Genomic DNA, 19773 nt, shown 5'->3' with positions numbered 1-19773 from the left:
GAACCAGATGAAGGAAATATAGTAAGTAACTCAGTCATGCAGAAACACTCCATTCTACGCAGGTCAGAAAGAATCATCCAACCAATGTTGTCAAAGCGAATTCAAGTGGTCTTATCACTTCAATGAGCTCTGAAGCAAGCACCTTAAAGCTGAATCAGCATGTTCACTAAATAGATGAACACCATCAAAGGGCATTTCTTTGAGGCTTTCCTGTACAGGCTCTGGAAAGACAGATTGACGCAGCCATGCATGTTTATGCAGTGCAACTGTCTGAGCCATAGCTCTACCCACAGAATCAATGGTGTCCATACCACATTTTATGGTGAACTTTGCTGCTTCTCGGCCATCTTGTACCACCAGCAAGAGCTCACTCCTGGCGCTTCCTCTGAAAAAGGGCAGCCGCTGCGCCACAGAATCCCATAAAGCATGAGAAAATCTGCCCAAAACACATGCCGTGATTAATGACCTTGATGCCAAACTGATAGAAGAGAATATATTTATCCCACAATGTTCTAGCCATCTGGACTTTATTTGGTGGAACCAATGAAAGGACACTAGGGTCCTGCGAAGCTGTAGCAGCTTGAACCACCAGCCCTGTCCCTAGTGCACACGGACCAATCGGGGTTTAGCCTTGCAGAAAGCACTTTACATAGCTTGAGATGGCTTTCCCACATATACCATACCACACAACAACAAGACAAATTGGCGCTGGCACTTTTAGATATCGAAAAAAAATTTGGCACATCCTGAGGAAGACTGGGATGGTCCCAAATTTATCCAAATGACCCTTGTGCCCAAGGGCACTCGGGTATTGAGATTGCGGGACTGTTTCACCTTTATAGCGATCCCAGATGGGGTGAACCCCCCTCGTCGATCCTGTTCGCGCTTGCAATTGAGGCATTGGGCGAGAGACTTTGTGAGCTGCTGGACCCTTGGGTGATAGAGATAAGGGAGACCACGCATGTGGTCGCCCTTTACGCAGACAATCGGTGCCTATACTAAATCATGTGCTGCAGGAATTCGCGGAGACCTCTCGGCTGGGGGTTAACCATTACAAATTCAGGCTTTGTCCACTGTGATCCCTCACCGGAATGCCTCTTGAAACCTTGCCACCAGGGAGTCTTCATTGGGAGCTGAGGGCGGTCCAGTATTTGGGGATTCAAATGGTGCCTACTGAGGTGGATTAGACCTCAACATTTGAAGAGTAGTACAGGGACTGCGAGCCTCTGCAAGTTTTTGGAAGGCCCTGCCTCTTTCCCTCATGGGCAAAATTGCACTTACAAAGATGATGCTGCTCCCTCAATGTCTGTATGCACTTTAGGGCACACTCTATATGATCCCTAGACAATATTATGAAACGATTGACAGCCTTATTGTAGATTTATTATTAGTGGGCAGGTGTAGGCTCCATTCTGAAAAGGCCCTGCTCTCGGGCGGCCTAGATGTCCCTCACATAGAGCTTTACTATATGGCAGCACATATACAACATGCCATTTCAGGGTTCGAACCAGGTGGCTCCTGGGAGAAGGCTCTGTTGAGAGGCTCGCACAAAGTGGGGGGGCTCCTACGTTACTGATGAGTGAGATCCGGGTCCCCTCTGACACATCTTACCTGATACGGCAGCAGTATGGGAAGGGGCGGTTAAGAGAGTGATTCACTGTGCTCCTTTTGCCCCGGATTTGCTATTCTGGATTCTGCAAACTTTTCATAGAAATATCAAACTCCATGTCGACCCAGGGGTGGAAAGATGGGGGATGTAACACTCTAAGGTACCTATACCCGAAGAGGTGCTTTATCTCACATGCCACTGCTGTAGATTCCTCGGAACTTGGCACAGGCCAATTTTTTACAATACATGAAGATCTCGGACACGGCTCGGGAGATCTGGCCCACCTTCCCGGACATGTCACCCATCTCCAGCACGTTAACCACATTGCTGGGGATGACGGGATGACCAGGTCTCATTTCACATCTTCACAGGGCACTACGTGAAGATCTTCTGGAGGTACGTATTCCAGTTCAGGCCAAAAGGCAGGGGTTGTCAGTGGAACCAATCACTGAGAAGGAATGGAGGCACATCAATGAAGGGGTTCGCACAGCTAGCTCTACAGCTCGTTTTAAGCTAATCCAATATAATTTCATAAAACAAACTTATCTTGTTCTCAAAGCCTTACATACTATCTACTCTACAGGCCCGCTGCATGTCCCTGATATCAATACCTGATGACCGATTTTATACATGTGATTTAGGAGTTCACTGCCCTATTGGTGTTCAGTCCTAGAAAACATCAACAGAGGTTCTGGGTGGCGGATACCGCTGGAAATATGGCAGGCAATATTGGGTCCAATCCTCTCCCCTCCCCTCCCCCTCCCCCTCCCCCTCCCCCCCTGAAAAACGCTGAATAGCAATAAGAACGGTTGATTATTGAACCTCCCTGGCACAGACTGGATCAGGGATGTCTCTGTATGGGCTCTAGCATAAGAAGTCCGAATTAAACCTGTTTGCACCAATGATAAACTGGAGGAAGATCTCAGAGCCTGGGCGGCTACATATTCAGAGTTGAAAGAATCACCTACGGAAATGGCCACTAATCAATAATCTTGAGATGAACCCAACTGAAAGACATGCTACATTACTACTTTATGGCCTGTGTTGACCGGTTGATCCATACTGCATTATTTTAATTGGATAATTTGCACACGAGCGGAGGGGGGGGGGGGGGGGGGGGGGTGTTATACATGTTTATATGATCTTCTTGATGGTATATTTCATTTGTCTGTGCACGGACTTTGATGTACAATACTGTTAATACTGATTATCTCCTAAAACTCAATAAAGATCATTTAAATAAATTAAAATTGCAGCAGCTTTAGTTCCTTGCCACCTCCTTTGAATGTCAATGGGAACCAGAGACTAGTAGTAGCGAGCTGTATCCAATCTGTCATTTCTGGTTGCTGTACAGATTTTAATACGGAAGGTATGTGTGGGAGAGCAGGAACCCATGGCACACAGTGAAACCACAATCGCCCGCAGCAGCTAAAAAATTATGTTTCCCAGAACAGAAATAATTTATTTCCAATGAAATCAAAATGCTGACAAAAGGATCCAGGACGGTTGTTGTTTAAATGATTGTTAAAAAAGTATATGCTCAAACGGGATAAGTCTTATGGATTGAGTGCTGGCTGTGCCACATTAAGATCTGGCCTCGGTTAAGATGGAGTTGGATACTATAATGGGTTAAGGCTCCCCCTCCAGCGCTGGGTGGTGTCTATGCCAGCACTAACGTTCGAAGGACCCACACAGATTTGAGTGATGGCCCCGGAGCCAGCACAGATATCAGTACAGAACCAGAAGTGAGTTCAAGCGCAGAGATAGCACAGAGGGTTGACCCACCAGCGCTTGTCCGACTGGAGGCCCCTGTAGCTCCTTGGGGCTTAAAGAGTGCCAAAAATGTGCAGCATTACCTCGCAAAGGGCATCAACCTGCTGTGAATTTGCTGACCCAGCCGGGAATTCATTGGGACTAAGGATGGATTTTGTTCCTCAGTGGAAAAGGGTCAAGACCAGGGGTCTCCAACCTTTTTTGTAATAAGACTTACTTATGTTCAGTGAATATCAGGCTAAGCTTTTGTGATTACTGTTATAGTAGTGAGCATATCAGACAAGATTACCTTAGTGCCCACTGCATGCAAGATTACCAGCAGTGACTGCCTTAGAGTTGGCACCAGTAATGCAAAAAAAGGATTTATCGATTTGGAATGCCTCTACATGAGTAATACAGAACAGCCATTGCTGTAATGCTCCTCGTACCAAGGTAATATTATGAGCAATAAGTCTACCCAGCACCGTATAATTTATCACTCAAATATCGGCTTTAAATATTTTTACAAAGAAAGACATTTGTTTCCAAATATCAGCTTATGAGTTCTTAACATTTTCATCTTGAATACACGTTTTCCATTTTTGGTATACATATATTAATTCATCCAAGCAAAAGCTTATAACTTAGTAGGCTGGGCTGCATGTAGGAGAGCTACTTACTAGTGGCTGCAGAGCTACCAGTAGCTGGAGAGCTACTTTTTGGAGAAGCCTGGTCAAGACCATGAGGCATGATGATACACTTGCAGGAAGTGGCAGAGTCCCACTTGGACTTCTTATCTAGAACTCACCAAAGACTTTAACCATTATGAAAGCTGCCTCTTGAGCAACTTTGAGAACAGAAGTGGAACCTGCATGTCTTGCGGTGCTTGGCTTGTGTTCTCAGGTGACTGTTGGATTAACCTGGGCACCGTCGCCTTGGGCCTTGGAGTTATGCAATAAACTCAAGTTCCAGAGGAACAGCTTGTGGGGATCAGTCACAGACACACGTTTGCAACCGTTCCTACAAGACTTAAACCCTATCGTTTCAGGGGATGACATGTCCACTTTCCGAAAGAACAAATGCTTCACAAGCTAAACAAGGAACGGAGGTGCGGTTCTACATTTGAAGGCGCAGAAAGACACATGTATAGCGCTTATATGCCGATCCCCTATTTCTTCAATCTGACATACACTGCTCTGCAAGCTCAGGGAGTTCTCAGTTTCCATATTTACACTGTCCCTCCTTTTAAAATGCTCCATTTATCTCCCAGTGGGAACTCAATCATTCTGGGGCGAGAAGTACAGCATGCTTTTCTGTCAATTGTTTTGCTTCACTTCGAGGACAGGGTCTTTTTCTCTGGAACAGCTCCATGTCTTTTCTACAATTGTTTTCATCTGTTGTTCCAAGCTGATTTCATCCATTTCCTTTTCACTGATAGTGTAACTCATGCACAGAAAATGTGTGCTTTACCTTTCAGGAAAACAGCATGCATGTTTATATTCTTGCACCATTGTGTTTCTTTCGCTCCTCTTTTCATTAGTAGTTAAAATAATGATGTTGAAATTAACATGAAAATGCCCAAAATTCTTTGACCTTGAAATACTTCGTGTGCTAGATGAGCGCTATAACTGGTGTAAAGCACCCGAGCATCGTTCCGAAAGTGCTTTCTTGTATATATGTAGTAATATGAATGAAAATAACTGGTAAAGTGCAAATTATAACACATACATTGAAAAGAGCACTCAGAGACTTAAACTATACATACATGACTGATGACCAACTGTTAATTTTTTATTGCAAGACATCTAGAACGGGCATGTAGCAACCTTACAGCATGTAAGGGTGATGGTCGAAGACATGCCACCTGGAATCTTAGTCCCACCATTTTTAATGCTAGATACATGGAAAAACAGGGCCCTGGATTTTCTGCATATGTACAGTGCCAGGCTGATAATAGTGGTAGCAGAGATCAAACAGAATATAAACCCCGTAACTCTTTCCGTACTACCCACCTGGGTCCTGCAGGTTGGTAGTGGCAACTGGTTTCTTGAGCTCATAGCCCAGAAGATAGAGTGCTAGGTTGGGAGGGTTCAATTCCAGAGAAGTGATGAGGAGGTTCAGGATGTTGATTCTGGTTTCATGACGGATATGTGAAATTTTCTTCTCTGATTTAAGTTCTGTTGGGAAAAATAAAATGAATAAAAATAAAGCTGCAAGAACCAGATACACCAAAGATATAGTGACGGCGCTCAATCAATAAATCAGGGATTTGTGAAGTGCGCTTGTGTGTGTGGGGGGGTGATTAAAGCTGCAAGAACCAGATACACCAAAGATATAGTGACGGCGCTCAATCAATAAATCAGGGATTTGTGAAGTGCGCTTGTGTGTGTGTGTGTGTGTGTGTGTGTGGGGGTGGGGGGCGGGGGTACCACTGCACATCAATTCAGAAATGCCCTGTTAATACCACTTCCTTCTGGTAGATGAAGAGGCAGATTTGAGCTCTGTTGTGTCTGCTACCTAAGTGTCACAAAGATTGTTCGTAGACGTGAATCAGTGCAGTTAGAACACCAGTTATTCTATTTCAAAAAGTCTTCATTACAACTCTTTTTGCTAGGTCCTATTAGAAAATACAGGGTATGAACTTTTATCCTCCAAGTTAACTCTGATGTCAACAAGGAAAATACAATGCAAACCAGTTTGCTTTCTCGTTTAAGTTGGACTTACACATCATTAAAAGGGTTTACCAATAGTGTCTCTATACTTGTACTTTTGAAATTTAGAACTCCTAAGCTTGGGTATTCTATTTATGGGCTCTGGATTCTCCTTTCAAAGAGCCCTTTGCGCTCAGCTGCTATCAAAATAGGGACTGAAAGGAGATTCCCTTAAATTGAGTAGCCATGACCTAAGAAAGAAGACCTCAGAGTGGTACGGCAGAACTTTTTGACCACATTTATTTTTCGGGCCTCATTAAGAAAATAGCTTTATTTAAACGTAAATCACGCTTATGCTGACATATGTACCTATGTGAAGTCATGAGACCAATATTCTACTAGGACTAGATTACAATATTTCACCAAAAATTCCATTCAGGAAAAGGAATATGCTACTTACCAGTATGCATCTGTTCTTAGCATGTAGAGCTGCAGATCTGTACACTGTGCATAGATCGCCATCTGGTGTTGGGCCCGGATGTTTGCAGTTTGTTTTTCCTCTTGGAAAGTCTTTGGAAGTCACGAGGTCGGTGACTCCTCCTTTGGTTCGTATTGCGCATGGGCTTCGGCTCCATCCTCAGATTGTTTTTCGCCAGCAGGGAAAGATGGAGCGTAACAGTAACAGCAAAGAAACCCATGTGTTTTGTATCTAAATAAGATAGACTGGAACGGATACAGGTATCCGGGGAGGCGGGTGGGCGTGTATAGATCTGCAGCTCTACATGCCAAGAACAGATGCATACTGGTAAGTAGCATATTCCGTTCGAGGCATATGAGCTGCAGATTATACACTGTGCATAGATTATATAGCAGTACCCAACCCTAGCTGCGACCACTGGCATCCGTTGCAGTTGTTTGGAACAGTGTTTTTAGTACAGCCTGGCCCACACTAGCTTGTTGCTTGGTTTGCACATCTACACAGTTATGTTTTGTGAAAGTGTGCGGTGTTGACCATGTCGCTGCTTTGCAGATGTCATCTAGTGGTATGTTTCCTAGAAAAGCCATAGAAGCCCCTATCTTCCCTGTAGAGTGGGCTTTAGGGGGAACAGATAGCGTTCGTTTTGCTTTGTGGTAGCAAATCTGTATGCATTTTACAATCCACCTAGCTATCACTGATTTAGAAAGAGGGTTGCCTTTATGTGGTGGAGAGAAAGAGACATATAGCTGTTTGGTTTTTCTGAAAGGTTGTGTTCTTTGGATGTAGTAAAGTAAGGCCCTTTTAACATCCAGTGTGTGTAAAGCCCTTTCCGCAACGGTTTGAGGTTGTGAGAAAAAGACTGGTAATTCTACCGACTGGTTTAGATGGAATGGAGAAATGACTTTGGGTAGAAATTTTGGGTTGGTGCGGAGTACAACCTTGTTCTGATGCATTTGGAGAAAAGGTTCCTGTATAGTGAGTGCTTGTATTTCACTAACCCTTCTGAGGGAAGTGATGGCCACTAGAAAAGCTGTTTTCCATGAGAGAAATTGCAGCTCACATTTATGTAATGGTTCAAAAGGGGGTCCCATTAACCTTGTGAGAACTATATTCAAGTTCCAGACAGGTGAGGGTGGTACTCTGGGTGGAATTACTCTTTTGAGGCCTACCATAAAGGCCTTGATGGCAGGCACCCTGAAAAGTGATAGGTGCTGCCTGTTCTGTAAGTAAGCAGCAATTGCTGCGAGGTGTAACCGAATGGATGTATATGCTAGGTTACACCTTTGTAGATGGAGCAAGTAACATATGATGTGCTGTATGGACACCTTTAAAGGGTTGATTGTGTTGTTGTGGCAGTAAACAACAAATCTTTTCCACTTTGCAGCATAGCATGCCCTAGTAGTAGGGCGTCTAGATTCCCTGATAATATTCATGCAATCAGGGGGAAGGTTAAGGTATCCGAATTCTAGGACCTCAGGAGCCAGATCGCAGGGTTGAATTGAGCTGGGTCCGGGTGTCTGATCTCTCCATGGTTATGGGTTAGGAGGCATGGTGAGAGGTGTAGCTTTTGGGTGGTACTACCGAGAGTTCCAGCAGTGTGGTGTACCACGGTTGTCTGGCCCATGTTGGAGCTACTAGGATCAGTGTTAGGGAATGCTGTTGTAGCTTTCGCACCACTAATGGAATTAGTGGGAGAGGTGGAAAAGCATATGCAAATTTGTTTTACCAGTTCATCCATATCGCATTGCCTTTGGACAATGGGTGTGGATATCTGGCGGCGAAGCTTGGGCATTTTTTGTTGTCGTGGGCGGCGAATAGGTCTATGTGTGGATGCCCCCACATCTGAAAGAACGGGTGAAGAACTTGTGGGTGTAGTTCCCATTCGTGAATCTGTTGCGTTTGTCTGCTGAGCAGATCTGCCATGGTGTTTTGGACTCCTGGAGCGTGTTGGGCCAGGAGAAAGATTTTCTGTGGAATTGCCCATCTCCATATGCTCTGTGCTAATTGAGAGAGCTGTGGGGAGTGTGTGCCCCCCTGTTTTTGAATGCAGTACATGGCAGTCATGTTGTCTGTGCGAATGAGGACTGCCTTGCCTGAAATCTGCGTCTGGAAGGGTTTTAGGGCCAGGAAGATTGCCAGTAACTCCAGATGGTTGATGTGGAGTAACTTCTGTTGCGGCGTCCATGTGCCCTGTACTGTGAGATGTAACAGATGAGCTCCCCAGCCGGAGAGCGATGCGTCTGTTGTCAGGATTATTTGTGGGACCGGGTCCAGGAACGGTCGACCTTTGGAAAGGTTTGTGGTGTTCCACCACTGCAGAGAGCGATGGGTGCGACCGTCTACCAACACCAGATCTGTCAGTTGCCCCTGGGCCTGGTTCCACTGGCGCGCTAAACACTCTTGGAGTGGACGCATCTGGAGTCTTGCATGGGGCACTATGAAGATGCAAGAGGCCATCATCCCTATCAGTTGCATAAACACCCTTGCTGGGAGAGAGTGTTGACATATGAATTTTTTACGCAGAGCTTGTATATTTGCAATCCTGGCAGGATTGGGATAGGCTATGGCTTTTGAGGTGACTATGGTGGCACCGAGGTATTGTTTTGTGTGTGATGGTACCAGGTGGGACTTTTGGTGGTTCACCGTGAAACTTAGCTGGTGAAGTAGTTGGATTGTAGCGGCGGTGTGTTGCACACATTGTTCGTAGGACGTGGGTTTTATTAGCCAGTCGTCCAGATACGGGAAGACGTGAATGTGCTGTCTTCTGAGATGTGCCGCCACTACTGCTAGGCACTTGGTGAATACCCTTGGTGCTGTTGTTACCCCGAACGGGAGCACCTTGAATTGGTAGTGTTGCCCGTCCACTACAAATCTGAGGTACTTTCTGTGAGCATGGTGTATTGGAATGTGAAAGTATGCATCTTTCAAATCCAGAGTGGTGAGAAAGTCGTTCTGGGAGAGGAGTGGAAGAACCTGTTGAAGGGTTACCATGTGAAATGGTCTGAATGTATGTAAGTATTTAGAGGTCTGAGATCTAGGATAGGTCGTAGAGTCTCGTCTCTCTTTGGAATCAGAAAGTACAGGGAGTAGACCCCTACATTTTGTTGATTGATGGGGACCTGCTCTATGGCTTGTTTTTGCAGGAGGGAGACTACCTCCTGTTTTAGTAACGTGGCATGTTCTTGAGACATTGGGCGTTGCCTGGGTGGAATGTTTGGGGGGGGTAGATGTTAATTCTAGGCAATACCCTTTATGAATAATTTGGGTCACCCATCTGTCTGCGGTGATTGTCTCCCAGACGTGAAGGAAATGTTGTATTCTGCCCCCGACCGGAGTGGAATGGTCTGGAGGGAGCGGGGGAAAGTCATTGGGTAGGTGGTGTGGCAGAGCCGGCGGTATTTGTCTTGCCTCTGCCTTTATTATTATTACCTCTGTATCCGCCTCTTTGATAACCCTTTGTGAAGGTAGATTGAGGAGGGGATTTGTAGGACGTGGATGCACTATCCGAGGAGTAGCCCCTGCCCGTGCCCCGAAAGGAAGAGCGGCGAAAAGAGCGCCTAAGAGTGTGTGACTGTAGGGCTCCCATGGATTTCACCGTATCAGTATCTTTTTTCATCTCCAAAGGCTTCATCAACTTTTGGCCCAAATAGAGGATGTTGGTCGAATGGGTGGTTCAATATAGAGGCTTGTACCTCAGGTTTAAAACCTGAAACTCTGAGCCAGGCATGGCGACGGAGAAGGACACTGGTGTTTATGGCCCTGGAGGCTGTATCTGCCGCATCTAGGGCACAGCGTATAGAGGTATTAGTTATTATTTTTCCCTCTTGGATCAATTCATTAGCCCTATTCCTGTATTTTTCAGGGAGATGGTGCATGATGGTCTCTAACTCATCATAATGCGCCCTGTCGTATCTGGCCAATAGCGCTTGCGTGTTGGCGATGCGCCATATATTGGCGGCTTGTGACGCAGTGCGCTTCCCTGACGCGTCTAGGAGCTTGGACTCTTTGTCAGGTGGTGGTGCTTCGCCTGACGCGTGAGAATTTGAACGCTTCCTAGCTGTAGATACCACTAAGGAATCCAGTGGTGCAGGGCCTTTAATGTATGAAGGATCTGTGGAGGCGGCTTTGTATTTTTTCTCTATACGGGGGTTTAGGACCCTGGCCCTGACTGGGTCTTTAAAAACCTCCGGTGCATGTTTGATTACTCCCTTTAACATAGATAGAATGGCAGTAGACCTATGTGCATTATCGAAGGTGTCTAGGAGAAAATCTTCCTCCACTGGGTCAGTATGTAACTCCACCCCGTGGTAATGTGCCGCCCTCTGTAGTAGGTGGTGAAAGCCTAACAAATCTTCTGGTGGGGATGGCCTAGATGGGTAAAGGTCATCCTGTGGGACATCTGGGATGTCCGGATTGTTATAGTCGTTCCATGGGTCTGGAGATCCAGTAGGGGTGGGGTCTTGTGGCACATCTGCTGGATCAAAGTAAGGGTCCCCTAGATCGTCTGGGACTGGAGACAAGGTTGGAGAGCGATGAGGCAGGGGTGGAGAAGGTGGGGAGGGTGGAGGAGGTGGGGTAGGCACTCTGAAAGGGGAGGTTGCAGTGTCCTTCCTCTTTGGAGGTGGAGGTGGAGCTGGTTTGTCCAAGTGTCTCTTTTTTGAAGACCGTGTCAAATGTCCAGTTTTTGGATCCTTGGTAAGTGTCTTTTGCAGAGGATCCGGTGTGAAAAGTTCTAGCAACACTAGTTGTTCGGTCGGCGCCGAGGTTTTCGGGGCCGACGGCTTTTTAGGTTTGTCTAAGCCGTGCTTCTTCGGGACCTCCGATTTTTTGTTCGGTGCCGAAAGAGGCTTCGGCACTGGAGTGTTGGTGCCGAGGGCCTTGTGATGTTTGGTCGGCACCGGGAGGGCAGGTTTCGACACCGAGGGCTTTGGTGCTGGGCTCGGTGTGGAGGTGGAGGCAGATTTTTTCTTCGGTGCCGAAGGGTGTCTTTCGGTACCCCTGGTAGGCTGGCTCGAGCCCGAGCTGCCAGAAGGCTTAACAGGCATCTTTACCGGGCAAGTATCCTTGGTCTTGCCTAGGCCCGAAGGCGAAGGTGTGACCGAAGCCTTTTTGGGTATCGGTGTGGGAGGGGGTATAGTACTCACGACCCTCTGCGCCGGGGTGATGTCCTCCACATCTGAGTCGTCGGCCTCGGAAGCACTGACAAGGTCGTCGTCCTCTTCTTCGATGTTCTGCTGTCCCGGAGCTTCGACGTCGTCCCCGAAGATGTCGACTGGAGCAGGTCGAGGAGTGCGCCATGTTGCGTTTGGCCCTTCGATCTCGAATAGTCTTTTTAGATCGAAAAGACTTGCAGGCGGGACAGTCTCGGGCCTCGTGTTCAGGGGAGAGGCAGAGGTTGCACACCTCATGAAGATCGGTGTGGGGGAATTTAGACCCACATCGAAGGCACTTCTTGAAGGGAATTCTTTCCATCAGCCGAGACCGGAGCCGGAATAGGCCCGAAGGCCGCCGTCGAGGACCGGAATCGAAGAAGTGCCGAAGAGAAGGTGATTAAGATGATTTATTATCTGAAGGATCTCGATGAGCGAGGATTTTGCGTCGATCGCTGAACTGGAAAAGTTCGAAACCGGAGCACGTAGTATTACATCCGAGCCCGATGGTGGAAAAAAACAATCTGAGGATGGAGCCGAAGCCCATGCGCAATACGAACCAAAGGTGGAGTCACCGACCTCGTGACTTCCAAAGACTTTCCAAGAGGAAAAACAAACTGCACACATCCGGGCCCAACACCAGATGGCGATCTATGCACAGTGTATAATCTGGAGCTCATATGCCTCGAACATACACTTTCCTTGGATATGACATTCTTTAGGAATAATGGACAGGCACTGCAGACTGCTCCTAAAAGCCTTAAAGTCAATGTGGAAGACCGAATTATTCAGTCATTTCCAGGCAGGCATACAATGCGTATAGAGACCAGAACCAGCTATAGGCAGCATGTATGGTCATTCACCTCTGCTGCCTTTTGGCTAGGCTTGAGCTATAGAAATACTATACACTTACATACTTGGTTAAATGATAAGGTCTTTAAAGAAAGCTGTTTTACGTTCAATGAACCTTCCTTGGCAGACACAGACAGTCTCCTTTACTGAAGGATACCAGAACTTGTTCTAGGTTCTCGATCACAAAGATCAGAATAGACTAATCCTTTATGGGTTCCAGAGCAGCGTACTACTCGCCAATAAAGCGTTTCAACACCCCATCAGGGTTACAAGCGCTATATAAATACAAACCTTTTTTCCCTTTTCTACACCTCCCCAACCCTTCTCAATCCAAATAACTGACTAACATATCCACCACTCAAATTAATTTCATGGTTCACCATACTAATTCAACACTAATCCTTATGGGTTCCAGAGTAGCGTGCTATTCGCCAAAAAAAGCACTTCAAAACCCCATCAGGGGTAGCAAGCGCTATATAAATACAAACCTCCTTCCCTCTTCTATCCCGCCACCTACCCTTCTCTATCCAAATAACTGAATAACATCCACCACTCAAATTACTTTATATTTCACTATACTCATTTTCAACACTATTCCTTTATGGGTTCCGGAGTAGCATGCTACTAGCCAGAAAAGCGCTTCAACACCCATCAGGGGTAACAGGTGCTATATGAATGCAAACCTTTCTTCCCCTTCTATCCCTCCGCTATCCTTCTCACTCCAAATAACTGACTAATATCCACCACTCAAATTACTTTCATATTTTGCCATACTAATTCACCACTAATCCTTTATGGGTTTCCGGAGTAGCGTGCTTCAACACCCCATCAGGGGTAACAGGCGCTATATAAATACAAACCTTTTTTCTTCTTCTATCCTTCTGCTATCCTTCTGCTATCCTTCCGCATCCAAATAACTGACTAACCTTTTCACCACTTAAAATGTACTTGCATGTTTCACTGTACTAATTCAACACTAATCCTCTATGGGTCCCGGAGTAGCGTGATACTCGCCGAAAAAAAAGAATTCGACACCTCGTCAGGGGTAGTAAGCGCTATACAAATGCAATTACAATACATAAAGGTAAAGTTCCAGAATGTGTCAAGTACTGATATTGTTTTGATCAGGAAGATACATAAAATAGTGTACACCCTCCAAAAACCCGACGGCATTGAGGGCCCAACACTCTGGCAGTGTCCTGTGGTATCTTAGACTAAGCCAACTCTCACTTCAGCAGCAATATTGGAATTCAAATCATAACCAAACCCTTATGACAATCTAATCGCTTACCAAGTTGCACAATAATTCTGACCATTTATTAAGAACAAAGCTGTATGGAAATCCATAACAAAGAAGACACCATCCTTATTCTGCAGTACAGAGTTTTTTGACTAAACACTAATCAATTACAATCCTGCTTAACAAAAGACTAGGTCCTCCTGGTTACCTAAAGTTTGGAAAACATGTCCATTTATGTCTGGTCACCTGTCGCCCCCCCCTCCCCCCCCCACCCTCCGAGTATGTTTCATCAATGGGATGCCGGAAAGATCAAAAGCAGTTTCCACTGTCAAGAATACCATTATTCCCAGAACCGACTTTAGTATTGATAAAAGACTAATAATATAAAGGGACGGAATGGAGTCCTGTGTGAGATGGAGCAAAACTAACTTTTTGGTGGCCGTCAGCAAAATGACATCTTTCAACCCCGTGATCTGAGAGCATTTATTCCAAGGACGAGCTGGTAACTGCTGTGGTGATGCCAGATACGGCGACCTAAACCTGATTTACACTAGGACAAACCATGAAAAGCTAAGAGTAGAATGAGAGGTTGCAAGGTGTTTTTGTCAGTTCTGTGTAAGTTTGTGGCTGCCCTCTGTGGACATTATTGTTAATCACAACATTTTTGTATTATACATTTTATGATGAAGCTCTTTTCCAAGCAAGCTGACACCAGCTGATGGCAAATTACTCGGATCCCATCTCACAAAAGCTAAATGGATAATAATGGAAAAGCAAAAAGAGCTTCAGAAAAATGAGACCTACATGCGCACCATTACCACCTGATGCCAATGGCTTAAAGCATAAACAAGGTATCCGAACCTAAGCCTGGAAGCTCAGACCAAGGACAGATAAATGCAAAGATGCAAATTGGAGTCTTCCACTTCTGTGTATTAAAAAACAAAGTCTAGCCATAAACAGTACTCAGGTGCTGCGTGCTTGTGGGTAAGAGGGGCACAGAGTATGTAGCCATCCAACAATGCCAAGCTCGTATTTCCAGTTATTCATTTGTTTTATAAATTTTAAAGGCAAAGGTACTGGAGTTTACAGATAATAAATTTCCCTCAAGTACTTTTACATAAATATTTTCTAATTATTTATGCCTGAGACAATTCGAGAGTGGCACAATCATATCCAATGTTCGAAGAAAACTCTCTGGGAAACCAACGAGAAGAAGCTACATGAAATATGTGACAAAGTGGAAAAAGGAAAACTGTTTTTCAGGAAACTCCCTCTTTGGCTCATGTTACATGGACAGCAAACCCCCAGATCGCTAATGCTGCTAGATTTCATAAGAATCCAGTAGTAAAAGGGCTGAGCTGTCAATCAGTTCCTGTTTGTGGAAGATTTGTGCTGACAAGTACAACAAGAAACACTTCAATTTAAGTTTCAAATAAACCACCACTAATAGATCTTCACTATTGAAGTTATGCAGGCCAGCAGTAACTTATTGATTGCACAAATAGATAAATTAATATTTTATACATATATTTCTATTGCTCTACCTGCTACCCAGCTGCACAAAGTCCCTACTTTACTTTGATACTATCTCCACTCCCCTTTATTGCTGGAGGTTATACTCTGTATGAACTGTTACAGCATAACTAAAGAACTAGAAGCTCTAGCAATATGAACTCTGCATTTGGTTCACACAGGTTTTTCATAGATAAATAGAACACAGTTGTAGACTATACATACCTTCCTCTTCAAGGTTAGTGAACTCTTCTGCGTCTTCACAATCCAGGCATTCAACAAAGCCAGCCATCAATCTGTCACTTACAGCCTGCAGCACAAACCAGAAGGAAAATGTTACTTACCCTGTAAACATTAGTTCGTAGCATTCAGTGCTGTAGATTCACATGCTCTACATACTCCAGCCATGTAGTATGGGGCCCAGTTGTTTGCAACTTATTTTTCTTCTAAGAGATTTGCATCACAAGACCTGTTGTGATTCCATCAGTTATCCACAATGCAACAGTATACTGGCTTGATCTCAGGTTGTTTTCCCGCTTAACAGGTGAGCAGTTTACGTGGAGTGAAAAGTCGAAGCCACAGTGTGGGGTGCAGAATGATATACAGATATAGGTATATATATGCACATACATATACAAACACATACATACATACAAAGAAAAAATGAGAAAATCTGTGATAATCTGTTTCTTATGGGGGGAAAAGGGTGGGCACCTGTGAATATACAGTACTACACACAACAAACAAATGGTTACAGGGCGAGTAATATTTTCCATTAGTAATGTCAAGCTCTACATACATGTGCTCTGTTTCGGATACAAAGCAGTCTCTCTTAAATGTGATATCTAACGAGTAGATGATGGAGATGCTTGAAAGAGTGTTCCTAAAATTGCTTAGCCAACTAAAGTTTGTCGACATTGCAGGACAGCAACACAGTAATGCTTAGTAAATATATTAAGTACTGACCACATAGCAGCTTTTCATACAACAATTAAAGGCATTTTACCCAAAAGAGCTAGCGTAGCCCCTTTTTGCGTGTAGAATGAGCTCTAAGGTAGTGTATGTTTAGCCTTAAGATTGCAAGTCTGGATACACTTATCTATCCACCTTCCAATGCCAGCTTTAGAAATGGCAGAACCTGTGTGGTTTGGTAAATGCCACAAAAAGTTAAGTAGACTTCCTAAATGGCTTAATCCTATCAATGTAATATATGAGTGCTCTTTTGACATCCAGAGTGTGAGACAACTGTCCTACCACCGACTCTGGTTGAGGAAAGAACACATGTAATTCAATGGCCTGGTTCATATGAGAAGGAGAACCCGTTTTAGGCAGGAATTCAGGGTTTGTATGTAAAACAACCTTGTTCCTATGAACTCAAAGAAAGGGTTGCTGTACTGGGAGACCTCAAAGCTCACTATCTCACTTATGTTAGGTGAATGCAATTAAAAATGAAATTTTCCTACAGGGAAATTGTAGCTGAGAAGATCTTAGGGTACCCATGAGTCGTGTAAGATTCCATGCAGGTGCTGGAGGTATCTTTGGAAATATTACCCTCTTTATGTCCTTCATAAAGACTTTTACCACTGGAAGTTTGAACCCAAGTACATGGTCTGTTTTGCAGGTAAGTAGCAACAGCTGATAAATGCAGGCAAGACCCGCTTTATATAAATGTAGGATATATGATATAATGTTCTGTGCAGAGACTTTAAGCAGATCTAACTGTTGTAATGAAGTAATGAATCAATCTTTTCCATGTTACCACATATCCGGCCCGAGCAGGATGCTTGCAGGCCTCCCATATAACATACATACACTTCTCTGGAAGGTTCAGATATCCTAATTTTAAGACCTCAGGGGCCAAATTTTAAAGTTCATCTGATTGGGATGTGGGAATCTGAGTTGTCACTGATGCCAAGTGAAGAGGTCTGGCAGATGTGGAAGCTTCTAGTGAAGTTGGACTAACATTTCTCATAACAAAGTACTAGACTCACCTGGCCCATGTTAGCGCCATTAGGACGAGGGTCATGGGCACCTGCCTCATCTTCCTGACCACAAAAGGGATAAGGGTATCCAGGCAGAAAAGCTTAAGCAAATATCCTTATTTCAGTCATATTGCATTGCCCATGGACTCTAAATGGTGGTGCCTGGATGTGAAGTTTTAGGCTTTTGTGTTTTCAGGATTGGCGAAGAGGTCTTTTGTCGGACTGCCCCACTGCTGAAAATACTCATGGAGGACTTGCAGGTGAACTTTCCACTCATAGACCTGTTGGGTTGACCTGATAAGCAGGTTGGCAAAATCATTCTCCAACCCCAGCAAAAGATCCACCAACAGGTCAATGTTGTTGGAATTGCCCAATGCTTAATTCTGCTGTGCCAATGCAGAAAGCTCGTTGAAAGGTGTGCCCCTGCTTCTGAATGTATGGCTATCAGACAATACCTGAGCCAGACTGAGCATTTGAATTTGCCCTTGCACATCTAGGCATTAAGAGAGCATAGATCTAGGATAGGATGGAGTCCTCTGCCTTTTTTCTAAACCAGGAAGTAGTGGGTATAGCAACCACGTCCTTCTGGCATCTGCACCCTCTCAATGGTTTTTTTGGCCGAAAGAGTCTGCATTTCCTGCCATAAAAAGGACTGATGGTTTACCGGACAGTGGCAAGGTCAGTGGGGTTTCCAAAAATGGGAGGGCGTAACCCCGTCAGGTGATCTCTAATACCCATATGTGCAAGGTGATGTTCTGCCACCCTGGAAAAAAGAGTCATATTCAGCCATGAAAAGTGTGGCGGTGAGCCGCCACAGGCATATTAAAGAAATTTAGGGGCTGCAGCAGCAAGAGGGGTGGAAGACTAGACTGCAGGCTGACTCTCTTGGCTATGGGACCTGTTGGAGCCGTGACTGCAGCCACAAAAGGGCCAGGATAAATGGGTGTCGGGGCAGAAATTCTCTTCTGCAACCATGAAACGGGTGAACAGCAGGATGAAGTTCGCCAGAAGGGACAGTAAGGCCAAACAAGCATAAAGATATCGAGTGCAGTGTCAGCCTTTACCCCAAACAGGCACCAAATGGCATGTCCATAAAAATCAGTAGAGTACATTCATGTGTGACAGCGGAAAGCGACCATGAAGCCAATGGCCCTGCTCAGAGAGTCTGTGGTATTCAGCTCTTAGGAAATAGTAAATATAGCTGCATCGTGGCCATCTGTCACAGCTTACATTAAGATCTTTCAGGCCTCCTACGAGAGCTTTGGAAAAACCTGGGAAGTCCCATTGGGCAAGTGTGTAGTTTACCCAGCATGTTAGACGTGTTGACAGAGCACAATGCCAAGCTGGTGGAACATAATGCCATCTTCCCAAAGGTCAAGAGATGAGATATCACGCACACCAGTTGTTTATCTGAGTGTTGTTAGATCTTAACAGGTGATGGCGTGCTGCTAGAGGAGCGACCCCTGAACCAAGGTCGGTAGATAATGTTAGTTGCACTGCCCCATCCGGGGTGGTGTCCCTCTATGCGCACAGCGCTGTAGGGTAACGAAGTTACCAGTCTTCTCAAACGAAAATTGAATCAGAGTTCATTTATTCATGATGAAAATATATTATGCCGTGTTACAGACTTCATATGTTGTATCAACAACGGTACCAACGGATATCCTCTATGCATTTCGGGTGGGAACCCTTCATCAGGAGGAATCCTATAACAAAAACAGGAGATAATGTGGCTTACCCCCTTAGGAGATTACATGATTTAACAAACGATATGCACAAAAAAGAGTCGTAATGTTTAAACCATACAAATGGATGTGTGACATATTCCAACCAGAATATCAAAACTGAAAGAGTATACAGTTGTGTGAAAACACGCAATTGTGAGGAATCACCAAAGATGTTGTCGATATCCAGAAAAGTGGCTGTACTAAGATTCACAAGTGTGAGTAGTGCGACAAAGTGAGGCGTGGTAATGGTAACTCAAAAAAAAGTGCACGAGTGGGAATTAAAGAAACTTGATAGTAAGAAACACCAAACGTGTGAAATTGTACCCAATATTTCACTAAATTCGGTTCGACGCATGTAGAGAGTGCGCCGTGATAAGATGCGATAATAGCAATAATAAGTGAAACAAAATCAAACACCAAAGTCAGAGAGGGTGATTAGTTGGGGAAGTTACCTCGGTTCGTTGGTTAAACGGGCATCGCGAAAATGCGCCGGTCCGGAAGGCCGTTAGTTATGTGGGTAGCCATGTTAAATAGGGAAGTAAATAGTTAACAGAAAAAGAGGACTCAAGGTGTAGCGACCATCTTTAAAAGGGAAATGGGCTTGTTATTATGACAGTATCAAATCATGAGTGTAAAGAATAAATAACAGATAAAAGATGAATCGAAGGAAAAACGTGTGTGTTAGCTAATAACGTGGGATTAGTAAGGTGACTGTATGTGAACGCAGCTTGAAGATATCGGATGTTGGTTGGAAGGAATTTATGTCAGGAACAATAAAGTTGGAAAAAGTTAGAAAAAAGGTTAAAGAACAACAATGGTC

At 44.7% G+C, this 19773-nt stretch overlaps 1 protein-coding gene across 1 annotated transcript in view; it reads right to left on the bottom strand.

The window, feature by feature from the left end:
- NUP205 (nucleoporin 205) overlaps window positions 1-19773 on the bottom strand; it is an 839084-nt gene that overhangs the window by 467035 nt on the left and 352276 nt on the right. Inside the window, exons 20-21 of the mRNA XM_085651995.1 lie at window positions 15470-15554; window positions 5374-5538 (exon numbers count right to left, since the gene is read on the bottom strand). Of these exons, the coding sequence (XP_085508121.1) occupies window positions 5374-5538; window positions 15470-15554 (250 nt within the window). The remainder of the gene's footprint in view (window positions 1-5373; window positions 5539-15469; window positions 15555-19773) is intronic.

This window comes from Triturus cristatus, chromosome 4_1, assembly GCF_964204655.1.
Source record: "Triturus cristatus chromosome 4_1, aTriCri1.1, whole genome shotgun sequence".
In the NCBI taxonomy this organism is placed as follows: domain Eukaryota; kingdom Metazoa; phylum Chordata; class Amphibia; order Caudata; family Salamandridae; genus Triturus; species Triturus cristatus.
The sequence above is the reverse complement of the archived record's forward strand: the minus strand, read 5'-3'. Positions and strand labels throughout refer to the sequence as shown.